Raw genomic sequence first — 24,410 nt, 5'->3', positions numbered from 1 at the left:
TAATTTAAGCCCAATCCACACATTGGTTGAATGCAGCAGCCACCTCTGTGTAGGGGGTTAGTCTGAGACCCCAGAATAAGCAGTACTATGAGCGTTCTGTGATCTGACTCAGTAGCTCCTTATAGCAAAAGCTTTTTTTTTACAAGAATCAAGTGCTTAAAAATAAAGACCCATAATTAAAATTCCAGTTTTGCGAACAGCTTCTGCAGTGCTGGAAAAATCCCAGGCACATGGCCATCCCTGGCTCCTAAAAATTTAATAGTGACACTAGGGATTTCATTTATTTATTTCTAGAGAGGTGCTTGGTGCCTTAAAATGTGATTTTGGCTCCTAGGGATTAGGATGTCTGTCTGCCTGTCTGTGTCTGTCTCTCTCTCTCTCGGCCCTGTACTTAAAGATTAGGTTAAAGGTACACCAAGTGGTTTGAGAACAGCCTAGAATAGATTTTCCTGATACAAACTGTCAGTGTTTCGTTGCAGAACATAGTATAACCACCACTCCCAAGTCCTGTCTGTTGAAGATGGAGACAGACATTTCCTAGAGGTACAGTAAAATACCTGGTGGTTGGATTGCACTTGACAGAGAGGTGGAATTCCTGCAATGGAAACTCTGTCAGGATATCACTCACAAAAATCAGCCTCCCAGAATGTAGATAAAGGCTGAACAGGCTTGTCAATAGACTGGATTCTTATACAGGTTTACACCAGTGGCAATCGGCATGTTAGAATTAGCCCAGATGCTTTGGATTATGTCCTTGACATGGTTAGCTGCTGGTAGACAAATACATCCTCTGTTTGTGTTTCAGTAGTCTCCTTTGCCTCAGTTCTAGGAACAGTAGCATGAATAGCAGGCTTGTCGGTTGCTTCGTTCAGAGAGGGCACTGCCCTGTAGTCTTCACTAACCAACAAGTGCACAAAGGCCTGGTGTTCAGCAGATGGTAGCACCAGAAGCTGTTAGAGATGCCACATTGGTTGCGACTGAGGTGCCAGATCAGTAGAAGGGGCCGCACTAGGAGTGGATCGCCACATCTTGACAGCCCATGGTTGCCATGGATTGAAGGGCATGCTCTGAGCAGAAGTGCCACCACAAGCATCCCCAGGAGATCAGGAAGAGCGCTTGCCATCAGTACTGGAAGAGGATGACCTGTCAGGAAAACCACACACCAAAATTCAGCAGCTTTGGAAGGCAACCTCCTAAGGCAACATATATGACTCATTGAAAACTACTTGGGGACTTTTAAAGCCAAACAGAAACAGAGGGGGGAGGGGTTACTATTCCCTCCTCCGTTGTGCAGTTCAGCTCCTTTTTAAACATTAGTAGACTTCTTCTCACTCCGTCATTCAAGCCTTATTTTTGCCCTCACCAGCATCATTTTAAGCTCTCTGGTCTTGTAGTCAAATACCACCTTCCTTAGCTGTCTGCTTTAGCTCAAACTCAAGGAGCACTGCACCTTTCTTTGAGAGACCTGCTCTTCTCCTCCCCTCCAAAGACAAACACCATTGGGAGAACTTCATTGGGATTTGCAATTAAGACCAAATGGCTTGTGTTCAGGTTAGGGGCTCATGCTCAAGCAAAGCCACTCCAGCTGAACATCTGAAGCTGCTTTAGAATGAGTCATAACATTGGTTCATCTAATCCAGCATTGTCTACTCAAGCTGGCAGTTCTCCAGGTTAATGGGCAACTAGGTCTTTCCCAGCCCTGCTGTCCTATATCCAGTACTGGATATGCTAGGGATTGAACCTCGCCTTTTTGAATGGAAAACCATGAGGTTTCCCCAAAAAACCCTCCTCCAAGGATTTTTCTCTTCTCCAATCATCATTGTGCCTCTTCTCCAATCACCAGTGTGCCTGTTATTTGTGGCTGCTGTAACTTCAGTCCTCATTGCTATGTCTCCCTAGGATGCTGCAGGTGTACCTGAGGGGCACAGTTGACTGCACATGACAGGGGCTCACCCCAAGGTGAGCATGTCAAGGGTTAATCTGACCCAGCCCACAAGTTCATTGACTGCCACTGAAGATCTTCCATGCTGGGCCAACATAGGCATTTCAGATGCCAACACTTGGTGGACATTTTGTACATGCAGGATGGCAGAATGGCCAAGAATGGGTTAACCCAAGAAAATTTATACAGGGCTTCTAATCAATCAGAAGACTGGGTGGCAGTCATCCAGGGTCTGAGATAGCCCGGGGAAAAAAAGACACAGGAAAGTCCATCTGGTTGTCTACCCAAAGCAAGCTTCTGGTGGGGGGAACATTGTGGAGTTTGTGGACAAGTGATTCCTTTGGTACCACCTGGAAGGGGAAGAAAGATACCCTTTACCTTCTCCCCTCTACTTGATAGAGGTCCTTCCATGTCAGCTTTGAGGTGCACAGGAGGGGCAGCATAAGGAAGCCGGCAGTGCATTTGTCCACACTGTACCTGACCTGTGAACGAGAAGGCAGCTTCGGGCCTTATTCTTTTGTGCCAGAGATCAAGTTCTCATTACTGCAGTACTGTTTGTGGATAGCTACCACCACCCCATCACATCCTTCTGGAGCACATTATTAATGGAGCCAGCAGGACTGAGGGCAGTGGAGGACGTATAGAAACACACAAGTTATGAATCCTTAACAAAGGGTAAATGAGCCTTGCCAGAAGAGATTTTGTAGCAAAGTTTAACTTCTTGCATTCTGTACAGAGAGCAAAGAGCCATGTGCCAAATATGGACCTATGCATCCCCTGGAAGCCTGTGGGCCACAGTAACCATGCTGAGACTCTGCAGGTGGTCCTCCTGTCCTCCACTGCTACTTCAGTACCTCCTTGGCTGATCTTCGATCATAATAAATGTTGATTATAACTTCTGAACCTTACTCTAGTGCCTGCAGAGACAATAGGGTACTCAAGGCCCAACCTTCCTTAGAATAGGGTGCCCAACAGAAACCTGGTGACTGGAACTATCCCCTCTTGGATCCATCACAACCAGGTCCACGTTCATGTAAACAGGAATGGAATGAACCTGGATAGCCCAGGCAAGCCCGATCTTCTCAGTTCTCAGAAGCTAAGCAGGGCCAACCCTGGTAAGTATTTGGATGGGAGACCTCCAGAGAATATGAGGGTCAGGAGGCAGAGACAGGCTATCAAGCCACTTCTCTGAATGTCCTCCATGCCCCAGTTGGAGTTACCAGAGGTCACCATGACTTCCAGGCATAGGTGCATGCAGGCGCACGCACAAAATGTGAGGAAGAAAAATGAATTGAACAGATAAAGTTACCTTAAACTGGATCAGACTACCTAGTCTCCTCCTCTAACTGGCAGCAGCTCTCCCTGTCTCAGGTAGAGGAAAGTCTTTCCCAGCACCTGCTGCCTGAGACCCTTGTAACCGGAGATGCCAAGGATTGAACCAAGGACTTTCTGCATGCAAAGCAGGCACTTGACAGCCTTCTGAACCATATGCAATCACCCCACAATTTAACTGTGTAGTGTTAAAACAAGATTTGAGATCCTTGGGGTGGACACTTTTGTGCCGTTGGAGGCACAGCTAGCAAAAAGAGGGACCATTCATAACTCAGGCAAGACGCCCCTCTCCAGTTTGCATAGAAATCACACAAACTTTTGACAGGGCCAATTTATTTCCTTCTCCAAGTGATCCTAGTTCCCTCTCCATCCTTAGTCATAATACTTAGCATCGATATGGCACTTGATTGTTTAAAACTCCTCAGTCTTGTTGCCACCTTTTGTGATGCAGGCCAGTATTATAATCCCTCCAATGGAGATGGAGAGGGTGGTGCTGCTGAGGCTGAGAAGAAGGGAGTGACTTGTCCTAAGGTCGCTTAATTTGTGACAGAAATGAGGCATGAACTAGATGCTTCCTGGCATGGAGTTTAGTCTCACAGCCCCTGTACTACACTACTGCGAGCCATGCCTGGAAAGCACACGTCAACACTTACTTTCTATGTAGCTGTGGAGCGTCACCATCCTGGCCCTCTCAGGACTGCTGAAGGGGGAATAGTGAATGTCGTCAGACAGCACTGAAGGGATGCGAGATTGGGCGGCTCCAGAAGGAGGCACCGTGTGTTGAGGTGTATGCTTTTTATGCCGCGCTCTGCAGTTCTGAAACCAAACCTGGAAGGAGAGAAAACCCACAGCAAGGACATTTTTAGAGAAGGACCAGACTAAACACAATCTGGCATCAACAATAACATAGGTGCTGTACAGAAAACAGAGGTGGTGTGGTCCCTGCATAATGGACAAAAAATTCTACACTACATGGATTACGTAGGGATGGGAAACTGGTTGATCATTAAAGTGAATGTAGAGGGATAGAGACAGACAGTAATGGATCTAAGATTAAACCAGATCACTCAAAACATCTTTTTCTAGTAGAATGAGTGTCCTGGAAACCCTCATCTTTGAAAACAATGGTTTTGGCATCTATATGTCACTTTAGCCCAATGCACAATAAGATGCACTCCCAATGCATAATTCTCTTTCAAATAAAATATTACAAAATCTTAATGTCTGCCTCCTTCTGCTTTATTCTAGTCTTGACCTACAAGTGTAGATTGTCCCAAGGATCTGCTGATTTGTTGTATCCTCAAAAGCAGGTCAAAGTTCAGGAATAGTTTGTTACACAGCCCTTCTAAAACTGCTCTATTTAAGACAGAGTTAAGGAGTAGCTCATGCATTTGGAAGCTCTCCATGTGAAAAACTATCTGCACTTTAAAAAGTTTGCTCATTAGGAGAAACACATTCTGTTTGACAGGCTGGCTTTCTACATGGCTGGAATTTTTTACATGAGAGTGTTAAAATATGGCATCCCTCCACTTCCATTCATAAATTCTCAGGAAAATGCCACATGTGTTTCTTTAATATATAGATCAGCACATAAATCAAACTTCACCCCTAAGCCATCCTGCCAGCAATCTAATATATTAGATCATCCTGCCTTAACCTTTTGACAGCTTATAGTCTTTCCTGGTCTGATTTCTTTCCCCTTCACCAAATTGACTTTTATTTCCCTCACAGAATGTGTACTGTTGGTCAGCATTCTCTGAGAGATTAGAATGTCCATACATATTCCATCACTCAAAAAGCAGCAACTGGATAAAATTTTCCATCATGGTATGTTCCAAGCTTCTCAGGAACATCTTGCTAGCCATTGTCAGAGCCCAAAAGCTAGATGGATTTTTGGTCTGATCCAATCAGGCTGCTGCTTTTTTTTTACTCAGCAGGAGCCATTTTCTTTGCCATGGCTCAGTGGTAAAGCACTTGTATAAGGTTCCCAGTTGAATCCCTGCCATTTCCAGTTAAAGGATGCCAGGCTGCAGGTGTTGGAAAGGTCATCTTCTCTGTGGAACCCTGCAGAGTCACTGCCAGTCAGAGGAGACAGTACTGAGCTAGACAGACCCATGATTTGACTCCCTTTGAGACAGTTTCTTCTATTCATAAGCCAGGTTCAAGGCCTCACCTGAATAACTCTCCTGCTTAAGCCTGTCATGTCTGCCAGTTTCTGAAGGGTCTGAGCATCCGGGTTGTTATCCTGAGCAAACTGTGCTTGCATGACCTAAGAGAAGAAGTATACACAAAGTAATCTAAGCACACTGTCAGCATCCTCCTCCTGCACCCTGCTGCCACACCCACCCAAGCTCTACCTGCAATTGCTCTGCTGTGAAGGACGTCCGTGCTCTTTTGGCTGGCTTTGGCTGACTGTCTTGCTCAGATGGGACTGCCCCTTCCAGTGTGATGCCGTTACCTGCAAGAGAACAAACAGTCTGACACACCTTAAAAACCAAGTGCATTGCTGAACAAAGCTGGGGTGCTCTTCTACCCGGTGGGGAGCTTTTGATGGGCTCCCTCAACTGAGCTTCTCTTAAGAAAGCAGGTCCCTTGTTGGCAAATCACCATGCCATTGCATAAATGTATTCAGATCACTGCTAAAAAGATTTTGGATGGTGGATTGAATTTAGGCATATCTACAAACATCTCCTTTTCATTGCACCCATCATGAAGCTGGTGTTGTTCTTCAGGTAACAAGGTAAAATCAAGGCTTCTTAGCAATTCCCCTCCCAGCTTCGGATTTCTACACAATGCATTTTAGGGATCTGAATTTCCTTCCATCTTTCTGGTCCTACCGTTGCCCTTTTAACCTCCCTCTTTCTCCAGAAACTGGAAACCCCCATCCTGGAGAGCAGGCTCATAAAAATTAATAGCAAAATAAAGACCTAGGATATTAGATCATCCAGTTCCTTCCACCCAGCTGCCCTGTACTAGTCATTTTGGGCTCCCCCCCCCCCTTTTCCTTCCCCAATTGGTATCTGTAGCTAAAATGGCTTTAATGATGATAACAGAAGTGGGGAAAGGCTATTATTATGCTTTGCTGATCCTGTTCCACCCGACACCATTTTGTTAATGAAAGACAGGTCCCGGTCATGATCAGTCCCTTTGCCACTATTCAACTCCAGAGGGAGAGTAGCTGAAAGCATAACACCTTGCCTTTCCTACATCTGAACTGGTGTCAGGCCATAGCTCTTCCAGGATCCAGAGTTCCCCATGCCTCACTGGCACTTCCCTATGTCCTTTGCCACCATTCCTTTCTATATGTTGCAGTCCCTCTTAGCTTCCATTGGATAATTGCTGCCAACAAACTGATCTTTCACTTCCCTGGCAGAATGTGTACCATTGGTCACCATTCTGTGACTCATCCTACACCGATAGAATGTTCCTGAACATTCCACCATTGCAACAAAATGGAGCCAGAAGCATAGCCAAGGGACGAGGGGCTTAGAGACATGAGCCCCTTTTAGGCTACCATATTGTTTTTGCCCCCTTCAGAAGACCATGGCAAGTACCCACTTTTAAGCCACAGCTCCAGGCAGAGGTTCAAGGCTAGCCAGAGAGGGAGACTCCAGCAACTGTGGGAATCCAGCAGCTGCTGAGCTCAGGCATTCCCTTGCCCTCTGAGATATTCGGTTTGGAGGCAAGATTTGGGATGTGATTATCTTGGCCCAAGTTGAAGGATTTTTTTTTTTTAGCAGTTTGACTCATTGCTGTAGGATGATTAATGGGATTCAGGCTTTGGCAACAGCTGTTTATTTTTTCTTCTATAGAAAACCCTCATGTGCAGGCAGAATTGCTTTGTAATTCCTGGAGGAAACATACACACTAACTGCTGCTTGCCTTTACATCCCCTCCCAGGAGCCGACAGGAAAGGGCATGCCACCCCACCCAGCTGCCACCTGGCCTCTGCCCACCACTTGCCCTCAGCGCTGACATTGTGCCCTTCTGGAAAGCAGCATCCTGAGCCACAGGAAGGGTTGAGGGGGTGGGGCAGACGCTGGCAGGACAGAGATGCAGCTCCAGTGCAGGGCAGGCAGCAGGGAACACATACGATATCTTTCAAAGAGATGCAGAGGCCAAAGCAAATGCCTACAATTGCAAAGACTTCAACTACAGCTGTGCTCCAGAACTTGTTTGTTCAGACTGCAGTGACAGAATTCTCTCTGAACCAATAAAGCAGGTTTAATCTAAGCAGGGCTGCAAAGCACTCCACCGTGGGATCTGAGAACTGAAGCGGAAGGGGAATCTAGGGCTCAGAACTGGGTGCCTCATCAACTCTTGCCTCTGCCTTGGACCATTCTCAGCCTCAGTTCCCAGTCTGTAAGATGGAAATAATATTGGTCTCCACCTCTAATATGTATTGTTTTATCTTTTAGTCTGTTTTTAAAATCTATAACCCACCCTGCAACATACAATAGGATCTCAAGGCATTTTCACATGGGCCTCCATGAAGCTCTTAGCCAATTAGAAGTTCAACAGAAGGTCATGTCAGAAATCGCTGAAATAATAAAAGAGTGTATTTCTGAGCATCCATGGAACACCTTTCCCTTGCACCGAACTACCCCATCAGTGATAAATGTACTTTCCCCTGAAAGTTACAAATCTCCTTTTTGCTAGCAGCTGTTTAAAAGCCTAACAAGGTATGAGTAATCAACATAATAGAATGATAGAGTCCCAAAAGAGCAACCCCATCCACTCTCAGTCACCTGACCATCCACCCACAGACCTCCAATTCAAGCCATAGTACGTGCCACAAACAACAAGAAGCAGGCAAGCACAAGAAGAAAACCTGCAGGAAATGACTCTGAATAGTTTGATCAAGCAACACTTTGGAGAGGAAGACCTGCTTCCATCCCCCACCCCCTCGCAAGTGCTAATTGATCTTACCCAGATGGAAGATCCTTTCCCATCCCCTGGCAGAGTGATCAGTGAGATCCCAAGCCAGCAAGCCAATGTCTCACCACTACAGCCAAGGAAATATTTTTAAAGGTGCATGTTGCAGTTGTCATCTACCTTTCCTGTATTCAGCAACAAGTGGCCAGGTGGGAGAAGAGATACCTTGAACACAGACCTCACAGAAGCTATACATCTTTAGAAAGGAGGGGCATAAATGAATTAAATAAATTAGATTTTTGAGACGTATGTATTTTTAAAATTTCTGTTGGCATGGCTGAAAAGTGGGGTAAAAATGTACCAAATAGTATTGGGGGGGGGGGGTATAAGAAGCTGGAGTGCCCTTGGGTGAAGTGGGAGGTGCACTTGGCAAGACTTCTTTCCTGAGGCATCCAGGGGTGACTGAAAACATTTTGACCTTCAGCGAAAATACCCAAAATGTTCCTCCTTCCCTTGCAGCTCCAAAGTATGCCTCTTGAAGTAGGGTTTTCCTCTACCTATTGAAGAAGAAGAATTGCAGATTTATACCCCGCCCTTCTCCCTGAATCAGAGACTCAGAGTGGCTTACAATCTCCTATATCTTCTCCCCCTACAACAGACACACTGTGAGGTGGGTGGGGCTGAGAGGGCTCTCACAGCAGCTGCCCTTTCAAGGACAGGTGCAAGTGGAGGAGTGGAGAATCAAACTCGGTTCTCCCAGATAAGAGTCCACACACTTTACCACTACACCAAACTGGCTCTCCCTAGCACGGGATTGTTTGTGACATTTAAAGGAACAGAAGCCCTCTTAAAGTCTGACTCTAGTATCCTGTGAGCATCTGTCATTCCCTCCCCCTTAAATGTTTTCTCTCAATAAGATGCCATCTCTGAGACCGAGTGGGGGAATCTCATCAGAGCTTGCCTCCAGCAAACAAAGGGTGAGTCAAAGGGACTGGAGCCCCCTTGCATTGTGGTCTCCTGTATTGCGAGGTGGGTCACCCATTCATATTTTCATTTTGTGCATGGAGATCTGAGGCGAAGAGTGATTGCCCACTTGCTTGAGCTGGGCCACCCAGTGAGTTTGCACAGCCCAGTAAGCCTCTGAGCCTAGGTCCAAGTTCAATTCTCTAACAAGTGGGTGGACCACACTGGCCGGGCCGCGCTGCAAGCAAGCAACTCAGGCGCACGCGGCCCCTTTGCCAGCCCACTCTGGCATCTTGTTTTGATTTTGTTTTCATCTCCTTGCTTAAACCTTGTAAACAGAAACACTGATTATTTTCATTTTGCGATTTCCCCCCCATCTTCTTCTTCTCCTCCAAAATCGTTTCCATCTGCTATGCAGGATGGCCTGCCACATGCCCCCGCTCACATTTTGCTCAGAGAAAAAGAAAAAAAGAGGAAATCAGACAACTTCTTAACACTCGGGAGGAGTAATTTCTCTTGGGAACTACATGCACATTAATTCCAAAAAGAAGGAAAACATCAGGACTGGAGAATATCACAAGGAATCTAAGCTTGAATTCTGGGGGGGGGGGCGTATCCCCCCCTTTGTCTTCTTTTGTTAAGTGAAAAAACTAGAAAAATGTAGTGTTTGGGGAAGACAATATGAATGCTCTTAAGATGCCAGAGTACCTATATACACATTCTAAAATAGTTATTAGATAGAGTGTTCAAGTACAGAATCCAGTGTCTGGCTCAAAACTTCTGAAAGTAATAATTTAAGAAGTAGCCACACCTTCACTCTAAATCAGAGATGTCAAACTCATTTGTTATGAGGGCTGGATCTGACATAAATGAGACCTTGTTGGGCTGGGGCATGTGTGTCATACATAATATGTAATGCCAGGTAGCAGAGACAAAAACTTTATAAAGGCCACAGACAAATTCAATTAAAGATTTTTTAAAGAAATTTTTTAAATAAAACGTGCCTAAAAGATTAGCACTTTTGCGGTATTTTATTTAACAGTCTCTGATAACTGAAGAAAGCAAGAGAGAGGGAGAAGGAAGCAGACTTGCTCGTGGGCCTGATAGAAGCCCTCTGGGGACCTGATTTGGCCCCTGGGTTACATGTTTGACACCCCTGCTCTAAATTGTAAATGACTCAATAAACACAGGGTTAGTTTACAACAAGCAGTGGTGCGTGAGACATAAATGTATTATCTCTGTTAGTTCGTTCTTTTCCTTTATACAGGGCAATCAGTATCCACCCAAGGATGCTCAGAATTAGCTCATTAATTCATAAGGTTGCCATAAGTCAGAAGCAACTTAGTGGTACTTAACACAGAGAGAGAGAGAGACAGCATGGAATGCACAGTTTGTTGCCAAACTGCTCAGCACAGTGGCCAGGGCACTGCCAAATTCAACATCTCTCCAAGTAGAAGGTTTCTCAGAATGCCCACCATCGTCACATTTGATTTCCAAAGAGAAAACTTCTCAAAAATGAAGGGATTCATTAGGAGGGAGTTGAAAGAGAGAGTGTCAGACCCCGGCAAAGTGCTTGGCTGCTTGACGTTTATGTAAAACCATGTTCAGCTAAAGAGTATAATAAGACACATCAAGAGAAGTGCTAACAAATCCAAGAGGATGCCAACATGGTTTAGAAGCACAATTTAAAAAGCAAAAATATAAAGAAATCGATTTTAATGAGGTTTTGTCCAAATGAGGAAAACAGAAAAGAGCACAAACTCTGATGAAACAAATATAAATTGATAATAAGACAAATAAAAAAAGAATTTGAAGTGCAAATTAATAAGACTAACCAAGAAAGTTTCATTCCATACATCAGAAGCAGTGAGATGGTTGGACCATTAGCACAATGTGAAAGGTTTACCAAGAGAATGGAGGGCAAAAGTTAAATTAAGTCTTTAAAGCTCTCTTCACAGAGGAAGACGCTGGACAGTTACAACAGAACTGCTATTTTGAGGGAAGAGACTCTGATGAGTCAGATAAAGGGGACAACTTCTAGGACTAATTGATAGATCACAAAGTAATCATTCACTAGGTCCAGATACACTATATGCCTAAGAAATACAAAAATTTTGGTTTTCTATCAAAAATATACACCATAGAAAAGGACAACAGCCAGTGCATCACCCTTTTTTTGAAAGAAAGAAAGAAAGAAAGAAAGAAAGAAAGAAAGAAAGAAAGAAAGAAAGAAAGAAAGAAAGAAAAAGAAAGAAAGAAAGAAAGAAAGAAAGAAAGAAAGAAAGAAAGAAAGAAAGAAAGAAAGAAAGAAAGAAAGAAAGAAAGAAAGAAAGAAAGAAAGAAAGAAAGGAAGGGCTCATTAATGGAAAATGTTGCGACAGGCTGAATTATCAATCAAAGAAGCGCAAGCCTTCCAGACAAAGAATCAGCCTGGCTACTGAAAAAGCAATTCTTGCCTCACCAACCTTTTATAGTTTTTTAAGTGTCAACAAACATGTAAATGGATTGATCCAATAGACTACCAATCAGCTTTTAATAAAGACTCCTAAAAGGACCTCTCCAAACTGGATCCATGGACAATCAATCAGCAAATTAAATCCAAAATCTTCAAGCATTGCCTTTCAGGCAAAAAAACACAAATCCCTAATAAAAAAAGGAATAAAATGCTCAGGATTATAATTCCTTTGTTTAGATCTATGGCACAACTGCATAGATAGAGTATACAGTTTTGCTCATCAAATCTCAAAAAGGACATTATAGAGCAGGAAAAAGTATAACAAAGAACTCCCCAAATAATCAAAGGATCAGAGCACCTTACCTACAAATGTTGGCTAAAAAATCTGGGGCTTTTTCAATGCAGAAAAAAATATGATTAAGGAGGAGGACATGATAGCAGTTTACAATACTATGTAGAGGGTGGAGAAAATGTATTGAAATATTCACAGCATCATAACAGAACTTGAGATCATTCAAACTGATGGGCAATATTTGGAGGACTGGCAAAAGGAAGCACTTCTTCACATGATACATGTATGTGTTAACATATGGAATTCACTGCCATAAGATGTGATGGTGGCTGCTGTCTTAGATGGTTTTAAGAAAGGATTGTACAGAGCAAAGCATGATTGCCATCCTTGGCTATCTTGTTAGTTAAAGCTCCAGGTCTGAATCCATCTCTGCTGTTTTGTTGAGTTTCTAGCAGAAGGCTGTGCAAAGGCAAAGCTGATCACACAAGCATGTGTGTGGCACTTGCTGACTCACAGCTAAGCTTCTGAATGGCCCCCCATCAAGAGCACTGCAGATGAGATGACATCATGCAACATGAAACATAGCCTGTGCTATCAGATCTGTGATGGCTGTGTTTTAATTTGAATCCCAACGGGATGCGTCGCCCATCAAGTGACAAAACATGTTTGTGAACCAATCCATTGGCTCCAAGGTAAATTGTACTTTTCGTCTCATAAAGTTCTGATCGTAACCAAAGCCCTTCTCCCACTGCTTGCAGCTACTTTCAAGGAAATTGCCTTCATACAATATCTAGTTTTTACCACCCTCGCCGCCTCCATCCAGGTCTTTGACTGCAACCTTATTATTGTTCTGAAATGAATATCAGCAATAAAATTGGCAAAATATGAGATTTTGATCTGAAACTCAAATTTTGAAAGTGAAAGTTTACCTCCAAATTGTCCCCTTGCTTTGAATAACTCTGAGTTCCAGTGTACTGAAGGAAGACCTCAAAGAAGTTTAGATTTAGTGGCATCTCTTAATACTTTCTTGCAGGAAGTCTTAAATACAAAAACTACTAAGCTTTCAGGTGTCACCTACTGTTCAGAGACTGAATGTCAACTGTTAGATATGAAATAATCAACCAAAATATTAAAACTGGATTGGAAATGTTGAAATCAAATACAGAGATCACATTTTTGGCAAATGTTCTGTTGTTGACAGAATCCCTGAAGAATATTTGAAATCAAAATTTCACAGAAGTGGATTTTTGAAAGAAAACTAATTCCAGCTGTAACCATTTTTCTCCTATTGGAACTCCATGGAGGATATTGTGTACCAGTTCTTCATCATCCAGATGTAGGGAGGAGGTCAAATTAGTGGGAGAATCCTGCTAGTCAGCTCTTGTACTCACATTGAAGGCAAACAAGTACCCCAGAGGGACCACGTACCATTCTCTGCTGCACGTTTCAGGTTCTCTATCATGGTATCATAATGAATCCGGCACAGGACTTTCTCTTCCACCAGGCCAAACTCCTCTCCAGTTGACAGCTGCCTTTTACAGGAAAAGCAAGCAAAGCAGGCAAGGTGATAAGCGTTGCCACGAGCTCTCCTGACCCAGTCGCTGGCATAGATCTGTCTGCCGCAACGGGCGCATTTTGTACCAAACCGACTGCAAGGAAAGAAACACAAAAAAGTGTCAGTGTGTGCTGTGTTAACTAGTTGCTCTGCTATGGTGTCAATTTCCTCTAAGGATAAATTACCCATGGTCTCTGCTCACAACCCAAAACTGTTCTCCAGGGCAGAGAAATTAGAGGATAATAGTAGAAATAAGAGTGTGTTTCATAGCCAAGCAGCCCTCAAACAAGGGGCATAACAACACACCTGATTCTCCAAAATCAGACCTGTCTGGAGGCGATGCTCAGAAGGTATACCCATATTACTAATCTGAATTGATTTAACATATCATAACTATATTCCTTCAAAGAATCCTGAGAGTTGTAGTTTAATGAAAATCATAATGCATAATTTCTAGGGTAAGAGATGGTAAGTCATGACCATTAAACTGGCTCATTGAAGATCATTTAACTGAATGGGGCTTGTGCAAAGGGATTTCTGATATTCTGTTTTAAATATGGATATACCACTTCTTTCATGTGTTGAAAGCCGCTTACAATCAATGCAGAGAGGAAAAAACTACAACTATAAAAGTAATTTTTTAAAAATAAAGGCTAAAAGCAAACAAAATACCTAATATATCACACAAATCCCTCCTCAAAAAATTCTCTCTAAAGGGAAATTTTTTTCCAGACAGGTTTTACAATATTTCTGGAATGCAACTGTAAAGGCCCTATTTCTAGCATGAAATGATTATTGCAAGGTAGACAAGTACTGAAGCAGGGCCTACTTCAACTAGATTGAGTCCAGTGGTTGTTCCCTAGTACTCAGTCTTCATCACTTGCATTAGAGACCTGTTTTCATGATGCAGAGTGTGCCCTAGTCAAAAAGTCAAGGATTATGTATTCAGGTTGAAGAGGCTAGCTCCTAGCTCATGGTGAGCTCTGTCTGTGTATCTGGAACTGATAGTGTTCTGTCCTCTACAGTAGGGACATCTACTTCTTTCAACATGGCCCTACATCTCTCAACAAGGGCATTTAATCATGGCCAGCTACTTTTGATATTTCTGTTCTCCTAGCATTGCCAGGTCTGTGTTGGAAAATACTTGGAGACTTTGGGGGTGGATCCAGGAGAGGATGGCATTTGGGGAGGGGAGGGGCCTCTGCATGGTACAATGCTATAAAGTCCACCCTTCAAAACAGCCATTTTCTCCAGGGGAGCTGATATCTGCCAGCTGAGATCAGTTGTAAAAGTGGGAGATCTCCATGCCCCACCTGGAAGCTGGCAACCCTACTCCTCCATGGCCTATCCACCCACTTCCTTGCATATGGTTTTAAGGGCCTAGTCAGCAACTAGTTCTTCTTGAGGATTTCTCTCCAAAGGAAGCGAAGGGGAAAAGACCAACATCTTGACTGCCACCTCTACAGTTCTACTGCCATGGACATGGCCTTCTTCAGTTCACCATCCTTTAAGGGAGGAATCACCTTCAAGACCAAAGATCCTTGGCTCATTTGTGTGAATCATCTCTGACTCTGCAAAAGTGGCCTTTGTGCACCAACTCTCCCCTTATGGCATGTTCTGTTCTAGGCAGCCTCTGTTGCTTTGTTGGGTAGATGGTCCTATCTTTAGACTGAAGGTGGTTTGGACAAGTTGTCCATTCAGCTTTGCAAATTTGGGTCCAAGTAATGCCTGAGAATCAGGTTCCCCAAAACTTTCAGGATAGGAAACTACAAATCCTGCAAAGGAATTCTACTGGATTTGGGGGCAAAAGCCAATGGGGGGGGCACAGCTCCCTGGAACTGACTCTAAGAACAACAGCCTCCTTCTGGCAAATCATCCCATCTCTGGCAGCTCTCACTTCCATGTGCCCAGCCTGGATTCAAGTAGCAAGAGAAAGCCCTAGGCCAAAACCATCACTGACAACAAAATGACAGGAATCAGCCCACAGAACATTGCCCAAACTGGCACTGATACAATCCCATGCCCCTCTTGTGAAGTATAAAAACTGCCTGGGTCAGGATTGGGGGGGGGGGGATACAAATGAACCTCCTTTTTAGCAGAACTAACGCCAATTTGAAAAAAAAGAAGAAAAAGCATGGAGCAGCCGTGTCTGAGTCTTTGCTAATTCCTTGCATATGAGGAATGCAGCAAGCCAACTTTGCAATGCTTGGTTTACACGAACTGCACAAACAAGAGAGCCGTGTTAATTAATTTTTCATTCCTGCAACAGATTCAGAAAGACAGCGATCCCTGGAAATAGCATTCTCCACTCACTCGCAGGCGTACAAGAAATGGCTTTTGGTTAAACATGCAGTGCTTACATATTGGCACGTGGACGGCTCTGCCATTACCTGGGGCTGGCTTTTAACTGAGGGGGGGAGGGAAATGTAGTCAATCAGCAAGGGAAAATTTGTAATCAATGAGGACAAGTGTAGAGGGCATTGTTGTTAAATATTTTCTCTTTCATTCCAAATGTTCCAAAATTATACGGATGGCCTTTCCTTCCAACTATAAGTAGTAAGTTTTGTTAAGTGAATTGTACTCATACTACATAATAATTATATGTTTTAAATATGGCTCTTATCTGCCTCTTTGGACAAAGTGGCTTATAACTTTTTAAAAACAAGTTAATTAACAGATAAAAGTCAAAATTGGGTCTCATTATGATATGCCAACATAACTCAGTCAGAGATGCTACAAAAATAAAATCATTAACAGTGATGTTGATCAAGCGAAATGTATGGGACTAGAACTTTTTAAAAAGGGGCATGCCAATTCACCTCTGTTAAAGAGCCTTATGTAAAGAAGATGGATTCTGCTGGCGAAAGCAAGTTTAAAGATTATAGCAAATGGAAACTAACATGTAAGACTGCACAGCTTGTGCGGCCAAATCAAAATGCTTCCACTAACCATAACGCTACAATGTTTGGCCCAGGGATTTATCTCAACCAAATTGTTTTGCATCCAGCTCTCCGGTTTAAATATTGTCCTCAAATTTAGCAGCCCTGCAATCAGGATGGGTTTAATTGAAGCAATTCAAATTTAAATTGGGGGGGGGGGGGTGTTGTAAAGCCTCAATGTTGTTTTTTAAGTGCCAGAGCTTAATCTGGAATATGAAGAGAACATGAACAAGAAGATGAGAATTGCTCTGAGCATGTGCCGTGTGTTTTTCCTTCAACACTAAGGACTAATCCACCATCGCTCACACATCTGAGGCTAGGCTAGATAAAGTGTTTTTAGAACCAAGGGTTCAGCTTCCTTCCAGGCAATCTCTCATTTTTTAAGGGGGCTGTGATACATGAATAGTCTGATGAATTTAATTAACATATATATTTTAATTGTATCTTTAACCAAGGCTGACCCTTGCGAGCTGCCAGGTGGCTATCCTTCCTCCAGTTCTCTCCAACAACTCTCCTTGACGCAAGATGACATCCCAGTGGTGAACATGGACAGATTTGATGCAGTTCAATCACATCTACTTCACACATCCAGCTGTGGCCATTTCACACATGATGCTTCATTCTCTCAACTCCCCCCATTTCCCAAATCTGTAATTATAACGTAAGGTACCTACGCCGGCTGAGATCTTCCTTCTCTTTTAAAATCACTCCCTACCACTTCCTATATCTCATTAGCACAATTCACGTGTGCCTGAAATAGTACTAATTTTTTTTTTAATTGCCCTTTGATTGCAGGCTGTTCCGCCATGCCAGTTCCTTTGTGGCAATACCAAGCTCAGTTTCCATTTACAGGTAACCAATATTTCATCTTTCAGGATGGAACTGCTACATTAGCAAGAAGTGCCACAGATTATTGAAGTGGACAGTTTGAGGACAAATTTATTGCCAAAGCGCCTGTAAAAATTTTTGTGCAAAGGCCATTTTTGCTCTGCCGTGTTGCTGTGTAAAAGCTTGTGGGGGGAAAAACAGACGGCAGTGATTCTCCAACGCAGAGTGGTGGCTTTCATGAATACCTCTCAGAAGTTCTTCCTCCTCTAAAGATACACCAATATTAAAGCAATATGCACATTTATGTAAATTCAACCTATTAAAAAGCCAGATGATTGGTCTAATTTTAAAAAAATCTCTAATGAGTTGACATTTAAAGGACCAAAAAATACCCCCAGTTCCAGGGAAGCCAGAATGCCATTACCCACTTCAGAATCTCTAGACAATACAGCAGCAAATTGAAGGGGAGGGACCATTAAAGCATTTTGCAACACGGCACAGAATATAATCGAATGCTGGCCTTAAGTTTATTATATATCAGCTACCAAGCCCTGTAAACATAAAGAGGGTCTTCTTTTCCTTCTAAAGCATTTACTCAAAACAGCTGCAGGCACTTGTATGTTCATCTTCTCTTTGTAGAGAGTAAGCTACCTTTCCTGGTTCCAACCAGCAAAGAATTTTGGGTAACCAGAGACTTTACATGCACAATAAAGATGATCAGTCCACATTTGGCCTGCTATCTTTTCTGGATGATCTTGTACAAGTCTTTCTGTCACCACCAGAACATGAAAAGCCCACGGCAAACTTTAATTTTAATTAAAGCTACACAGACCCACGGTGCTTCCCCTTGTTTTCTATTTATAATTTAATTCCCCCACCTAGAACCAACCAGATGGTAGAAAAATATTTATGAGAGGGAGACGAATGAATCCTCTAGAAACACCACAAAGTCTTGAGAGACAAGAGGGGAAAACATTTGCAGGGTGGTGCAAGATGAGCACTGGGCCATCCAGTCATGCTTACTGCAAAACTTAAGATGTCTGCTTTATCAGTACTATCTGGACATCCACTGGTAACCCTGATAAACTCCCTGTCTTCTCCACATGAGAATCCAGAGAGATGTGGCATCCAACCACTGTTATTTTTAGTAAGTTGTGGAGGGAGTTATGTGGAGACCTGAAACTGAATTATGTGGAGATAATGAAGGGAATACTAAATTAGAGCAACAAGCTATCTCCCTGTGTACAGCAAAGTGTCAAATTAAACTGGATTAGAACAGAATGCCTAATGTCCTTGGTGTGGAACCACCTGTTCAAAGCAAGGTTCCTAGGAGTTGCCTCTGGAGAGACTTATTGAGCAAGTTTGGGAAATTTTTAGCAAGCACCGATTGGTATAAATAGGAACATGTCAGTTTTTAAAACAGTAGATTGAGTTGTCCATTCTAAGGCATAGAAACTGACCCATCTGACTAGCCTGTTTAGAACACTGTTAGGTAGATTAGATGGAGGAGCCAAGAATACTCCAGCCTCCATAGATAGCTTCACCTTCAAGATGTCCTGGGGCTTTTTATGGGAGCGTTTAAGGACAAAAGTAATTAAGGGGAACAGAGGTGACTGCCATGCATTTTTAAAAAACGAGAAAGCCGTTTATACAGTGGATACAGGTGTCATATGGATGTTCAGATAGTGCATAGAATTAGAGACTTTGCCCCAAGAAGCGGGGCAAAATATTCCTAACAGCGCCGGGATGTATGTGCGCTCAGAAACAGCCGCGAGATTAAAAAGAGGTTGAGCGCCCTCAAGAGCTTCGGGCAAGGGGCTCGATTTTGCCCCGGCTGTCTTTAGTGCCGGGCTTGATTCAAGGGCAGAGGAGAGCAGAGATGCTGCCAGTTCCTTCGCCCGGCGGCGTCGAGCCAGCCTTTCTGCCCCAGTCCCTTGCAGCCCTCGACAAGGGCCGGCCTCTGAAGAGAGCCCGGCGGGTCCCCTGCGCCAGGCGAAGCCCAGCGGCCACCTGCTCTCGGCTAGCCGGTAGGCAGCAGCAGGGGTCGAGCCCCGGGACCACCGTGGCTCTGTTGCTGCTGCTGCTGGCCGGGGAGAGCCGCGGGGCGAGGTGGTTTGCTTTGTTTGCTTGTTTGTTTTGCGGGGGGGGGGGGGGGGGAGGCGTCCAGTGTTGCCTCTCAGCTGAGTTCGTGTGAGCTCGCTCACAGTTGTTTAGCCTCCGGCTCACTTTAATGTCAGCAGCCCACAAAGTCGAATTTCTGCTCACAGTTTAGAGGGAACATTCTAATTTCTGCTGGAATCTAAACTCTGCGCCCCCCGCCGAACGCCCAGCGGGTTTTGGCTCCTGGGGTGTTGGACTAGTTTTTGCACCCGCAGACTAGTCCTGGCAACCAGGAACCTTTCCGAGGGCCCGCTCCTCCCGGGCCGCTGTGCGCACCCTCCCCTCCCCCCCCACCCCCAATACCGCCGCTTGCCATCGCCTGTTCGACGCCGCCGCGGAATAGCCCCGCTCCCGACCGCAGGGTCTTATCTGGGGCCGTCACGTCAGCCTCACCATTAGGCGTGGGCTGGGCAAAAGAACGACCGGCCGGCCTTTGCCTTTGGACGCCGCGCAAGGCTGAGGGCGCCGGTGCCCCCGGGCTGGTGCGCTGGAAAGGGCGCGTCCCCCTGCGCCACTCATCCCCGGCGTTGCCCTCCGCCCGGTGCACTCCATAGCAGAGCCAGACGGCAGCAGGAGTCCCAAGAGCCCTCTTGCCTGCCCCCTCGCCCAGCCCCGTGGGCTCCTTCCCAGAAGTGGGGCTCTCAGGAACCCGCTGGCTTCTTTTCTGGGCCACAAGAAGGACGTTTTGAAACCGAACTCAGCCGGCCGGGTCAAGGCCAACGAGAGCCGCTTCGGAGTCCTTCGGAAGGGCAGGCTCCCCACAAAGGGCGGCGGCAGCAGGACGAGCCCCCCTTTCCCTAAGGAATGCCTTCGCGTTTGGGGAGTGGCGCATGGATTCGTTTTGGGAGCGAGGCCGGAGGAGAGTGGCCAAGCCGGCGTGAAGCCGCCGAGCCCCTGTGCTGCCTGCTGAATGAACGGAACCCGCGCTTTGGACCGCGTGCGCTTTAGAAAGCGCAGCTGGGGGAAAAAAAACCCGGGCGCCTTCCCGAAAATCTCCAGCGCCGGGCAACACCGGCCAAGCCGCGGAAGGAAGGAGGCCTTCCGGTCCCTCGACCCTTGCCAAACTGCAGAGCCGCGAAAGTGGCCCGGGGGGGGGCGGGGGGGGGGCTTGCGTTTCCGTCGAGGGAAGGCGGCGCACGGAGCGAGGGCGGAGAGCCGCCAAGGACAGCGCTGCCCGCCCCGGAGGGCGGATGTGGCCACCCGAGAGAGGCGCGGCGACCCCCAAGGTTGCGGCAGAAGAAGGACGGAGGAGGGGGGGGGCGCGTTCCTGGCAGGACTCCAGCCCCGCCCGCGCGCCCCGGGCAGTTTCTTCTTTTAGACGGAAAGTGTCGCGGGGGGGGGGGGGGGGTCGGTGGAAAAGGGGAGAGAGTCAAGGCCTCTTCGCCCACCAGTTTCCCGGGGGAGAATGCAGATGGGCAAGAACCCCAAGACAGCCCCCCCCCCCAATAAACATTCCTGCTTCATCAGAATGGGGGTTCATTCCCGGCGCTCTCGGCTTCTCCTGGCTCTCTCGGAGGCCCCGAATCCCCTCGAAGGGTCCCAGACGTTTCCCTCGGAGCCTGGGGGCTCTTGTGGCCGAGGGGCAGCATCCTCTCCCCTGGGTTCGTTCTGGGACGTGACTCCTGATTTCTTCCGTTACTCCTTCGAAGCGCCTAGCCTGGCAATCGCGGGCCCGGACGGCCAAGGCAGCGGCTTCGTCCAGCGGTCAGCGAGGGTGTCCCGTCCGGGCCCTCTCGCGCTGCTTGGAAGAAGGGAAACCGGCGAGGGGGTGGCGAGGAGGGCCCGCCGACAGTAAGCTGTCCCCAGCTCGACGCCTGCCTGTGTCATCTCCAAGGTCTCCAATGGTTCCCGCTGCGCTTCCTTCTTGGTGGGGTCCAAACCCGGGCAGCGCCTTCACACGGGACACTGCTGGAGCGGCAGCCCGTTGCCTCTTGAGAGGTCCGTCCAGTCCCGGGAGACCTGGCTGCAGTGGCTCCAGTCCTCCAACGAAATCCGTTTCCCGCCTCATGGGACGGGGGATGCAGGAGGATAGAGCGGCTGGCGGTCCCGATCCCGGGATCCGCCGCGTGGCTTCCGAGGAGAGTCCTTCTGCCACCTGGACACCAACCAGCCCAGCCTCCAGCTGACCTCCTTGGCCAGCATTTGCCGAAAGAGCCGGACGAGACCCCTGCAACGAAAGCAGCCCCGCCGCGCTGGCCAGCTGCTCGGGACAACTCGGAGCCCTCCCCTTCAAGCCGGGCCATCGGCCTCCTGAACCCCGTGTGGATCTCCCGCTCCAACCCCAGAGGTTTAGACGGGCTCGACGGCGACCGGAGCGCGAAAGCGTCCCGCGAGGGCAGACCCGGTCTGCTGGCCAAGGCACCCGGTTGAGGAGGGTGGGATTGCCCCGAGGGGGAGGCCCCGGAGCCGCCTTCAAGCTCAGTGACAGCCACGTTATTTCAAACATCACATTTAAACTTCTCTGCGCCCCCTCCCTCAGGCGCTTTGCGGCTCCCCAGCTTTGGCTAGCCCGGCAGCAGCAAGGCGACTTTGCCCGGCGCAACTCCCCACCGAGAGGAATTCGGTTTGGGACTCCCAGGAGAGCATCCGCTTTAATCTGGGCGAACCAGGATTATAGGGCAGGTTGCCAGAGGCAAAAGCGGAGCGACTCCGAATGGCCTTCGCAAGCGTTTGAAAACCAAAGGGGGGGGGGCAGGGTGTCAACTTTTTTCCCACTTCGGAACCGCCACGAAGGGGCTTGACTCGAGAAGTCTCGTTCGCACAACCCGTGTGGGGGGATATAATAGCCAGTATCTGGAGCGCGCATCACCTGCGGACGCAGCTTAAAATTCTAGACCTTGGGGGACGTTTTCCCCGAGGGCCCCATGTCTCCAGAAGAAACCTGGCCTCCAATGGATTGGCGCTCTCTGGCGTCCAGGGCCCCGGGGGTTTCGCTAGAGGTGTGGACAGGTGCGATCCCATGCCCCGGGGCTCCGGTGGAGTCAGAAGCCCTTTGCCGAGGTGAGGGACCCCCTTACCTGAAGTAGTCCATCTTGCAGAAGATCTCTTTGTTCTTGACGTAGCAGCTGTTCTGCTGGCGCAGGGAGGTCCGGCACACGGAGCATTCGAGGCAGCGGACGTGCCAAGGGAGGTTGTTCACCTGCCAGCGGAAGGGAAGCCAGGTAAGGCGGCCGGCCAGCAGCTGGGCCGGGGCAGCGGCAGAAGACTCCTGCTTCCCTCCATCCTGCTGCCTCCCCCCCTCTCCTCTCCTCTCCCCTCCCCGTCGCAGCTCACCTTGAGCAGGTAGCGGTCCAAGATCTCCAGGCCGCAGCTGGAGCAGATGTTCTTGGCCCCCGACGGGAGAGAGGAGGACGCCGAAGACGGCGGGGAGCAGACAGACGGCGTGGAGGGCGTGCTGGCTCCCGAGCGCGCCTCATCCTTCTCCAGGGCACCGGGCAGCGCCTCCCCATCCGGCTGGGCCTGCAGCAGAGAAAGAGGGACCGGGCGTCAGACCGACGGGGAGGCAGGCCGGGTGGGAGCGTGGGTGGGGGACCCGGAGCTGGCAGGGCAGGCCCCCCTTTGGGGAGACCCAAACGGGCAGGGGGGGGGGGTGTCCCTGCAGGGCAGCTTCCACTTCTCCAGTCCTCCCGCCGTACCCAGCCCCCGTCCTCCCCGTCTAAGGCTTACCATTTGCCGAGGAGAGTGGAGGAGCCGGACAGCCGCGGACCGGAGGCTGCAGCGCTGGCAGCTGCGCGGGACTCTATCTGCGGGGCTCCAGCCCCCCTATATAAGCCGCGTCCAAACAATAAACCCCAACTTTGTAGTGGCCATAGAAACGGCGTCGATAAAAAAAAAAGCCGGAGCCGCAGAAGGTAGCGGCAAGGGGGGCGCAGAGGGAGGGGGGGGTGGGGAAGCGGCTCTCGAGGCACTCGCGCCGATGCGCCCTGCCAGAGCCGCTGCCGACGCTTCGTCCGCCTTCTCCGACGTCGCCGCCCCGAAGCACCTGCAATTAGCCCCGCTGCCCGGCCGGAGAGGCGCCGCCTGTCAATCAGCTGCCGTCGGTGGGGCTGCCAGCGGCAGCAATTAGCAGCTACCAGCCTTCCCCTCCCCCCCTCTCCCGCCGCACTTTCTCCTCCTTCCTCTCGCGTCTCCAACCCCCCTCACAACCAGTTCTTGGAGGAGACCCCCCCCTCCACCCGCATCAAGTAAGCCCGGGAGAACCAGCCCCCTCCACCAAACTTCTTCCCCGGCCCCAACATTTCCCCTAATCTTCACCACCCCTCCCCCCACAGGCAATTACCGAGAAGACCCCTCGAGGGCAGTAAAATCGGGGAGGGGGGATTTCAAGTCGCCTTATCTCTGAAAAGCATCTCCTTCCCCCGCCCCAGCAGCGATTCCTAGTCCCCCCCCCCAACACACACACACACACACACACACACAGAACTAAGAAGCAATCCTACAGGACAACGCCCCCCCCCCTTCGGACAAAAGAAGGAATCTTGGAACACCCCCCCCCCCATACACACACCGACTCACAGACTGCTAGGAGCATCTCCCCCCCGCCCCCCAAAAAGTGCAGGGAATTTAGCAAGAAGAAAAACAGAGGGGTCTGTCTACCCCTCCCCACCGCAGTGGGCAAATGGCATTTCTGTTGCGGAGATGGGGGCCCAGCGAGGGCCGCCCCCAAGAGCCCTCCGAAAGTCTCTAACCCAGCCCTTCTCAGATCTTTGCCCCGACAGGAGAGGGTGCAGTTCTCTTTCCCCCACCCACCCCCCCCCCCTTCCCAAGCTAAGAAAGTGGAGATGAGGAGGCCAACCGACACCATCCTACCTGGAGGATCGGGACCCGGCCCACCCATTCCCTCCCCAGCATTTTGCTCCCCCGCGGCGAAAACACCCCTTCTGGAGAGCCCTGCAGACTTTGCATAGTGCGGGGGGGGGGAGCATTGCTGCGACCCTCCCCCCTCCAATCTCCGCTCCCCCCCCCCCCCCACCCCGCTCTTCACCTTGGTTGGCGGCTGCTGGCCCTCGGGCAGAGGGGCAGAGGTCTCATTCTTCCAGAACATGGACGGGCGGGCACGAAGTGCGGCT

The 24,410-nt window shown here is 48.1% G+C and overlaps 2 protein-coding genes across 4 annotated transcripts in view; one reads left to right on the top strand and one right to left on the bottom strand.

The window, feature by feature from the left end:
• MORN5 (MORN repeat containing 5) overlaps positions 1-4,431 on the top strand; it is a 31,971-nt gene extending 27,540 nt beyond the window's left edge. Inside the window, exon 6 of the transcript XR_009556072.1 lies at positions 4,089-4,431. The gene's annotated coding sequence lies outside the window, so the exon portion shown is untranslated. The remainder of the gene's footprint in view (positions 1-4,088) is intronic.
• LHX6 (LIM homeobox 6) lies at positions 624-24,410 on the bottom strand. Of its 3 annotated transcripts, none has more exons than XM_060251545.1 (9): positions 24,326-24,410; positions 22,615-22,800; positions 22,359-22,480; positions 13,288-13,508; positions 5,632-5,732; positions 5,448-5,543; positions 3,928-4,102; positions 2,321-2,442; positions 624-1,143 (listed from the first exon to the last, which is right to left on the bottom strand). In XM_060251545.1, exons 1-9 carry the CDS (start codon positions 24,383-24,385, stop codon positions 1,123-1,125), a joined length of 1,104 nt encoding a protein of 367 aa, XP_060107528.1. In that variant the 5' UTR covers positions 24,386-24,410; the 3' UTR covers positions 624-1,122. The 3 variants fall into 3 exon arrangements, with proteins under 3 accessions (XP_060107528.1, XP_060107529.1, XP_060107530.1); XM_060251546.1 differs by having other exon boundaries at positions 2,321-2,424; XM_060251547.1 differs by lacking the exon at positions 24,326-24,410 and adding an exon at positions 23,008-23,169.

This window comes from Heteronotia binoei, chromosome 12, assembly GCF_032191835.1.
Source record: "Heteronotia binoei isolate CCM8104 ecotype False Entrance Well chromosome 12, APGP_CSIRO_Hbin_v1, whole genome shotgun sequence".
Classification (NCBI taxonomy): domain Eukaryota; kingdom Metazoa; phylum Chordata; class Lepidosauria; order Squamata; family Gekkonidae; genus Heteronotia; species Heteronotia binoei.
Note: the sequence above shows the minus strand (reverse complement) of the source record. Positions and strands in the feature narration are given on the sequence as shown.

Coding starts and splice junctions, on each gene's coding strand:
- LHX6 (XM_060251545.1), bottom strand. CDS start 24,385: ATGTTCTGGAAGAATGAGACCTCTGCCCCTCTGCCCGAGGGCCAGCAG. Junction 13,509..22,358: donor TGCAAGATGGACTACTTCAG/GTAAGGGGGTCC, acceptor CTTTCCTTGCAG/TCGGTTTGGTACAAAATGCG. Junction 5,733..13,287: donor GAAACGTGCAGCAGAGAATG/GTACGTGGTCCC, acceptor GTTCTCTTGCAG/GTAACGGCATCACACTGGAA.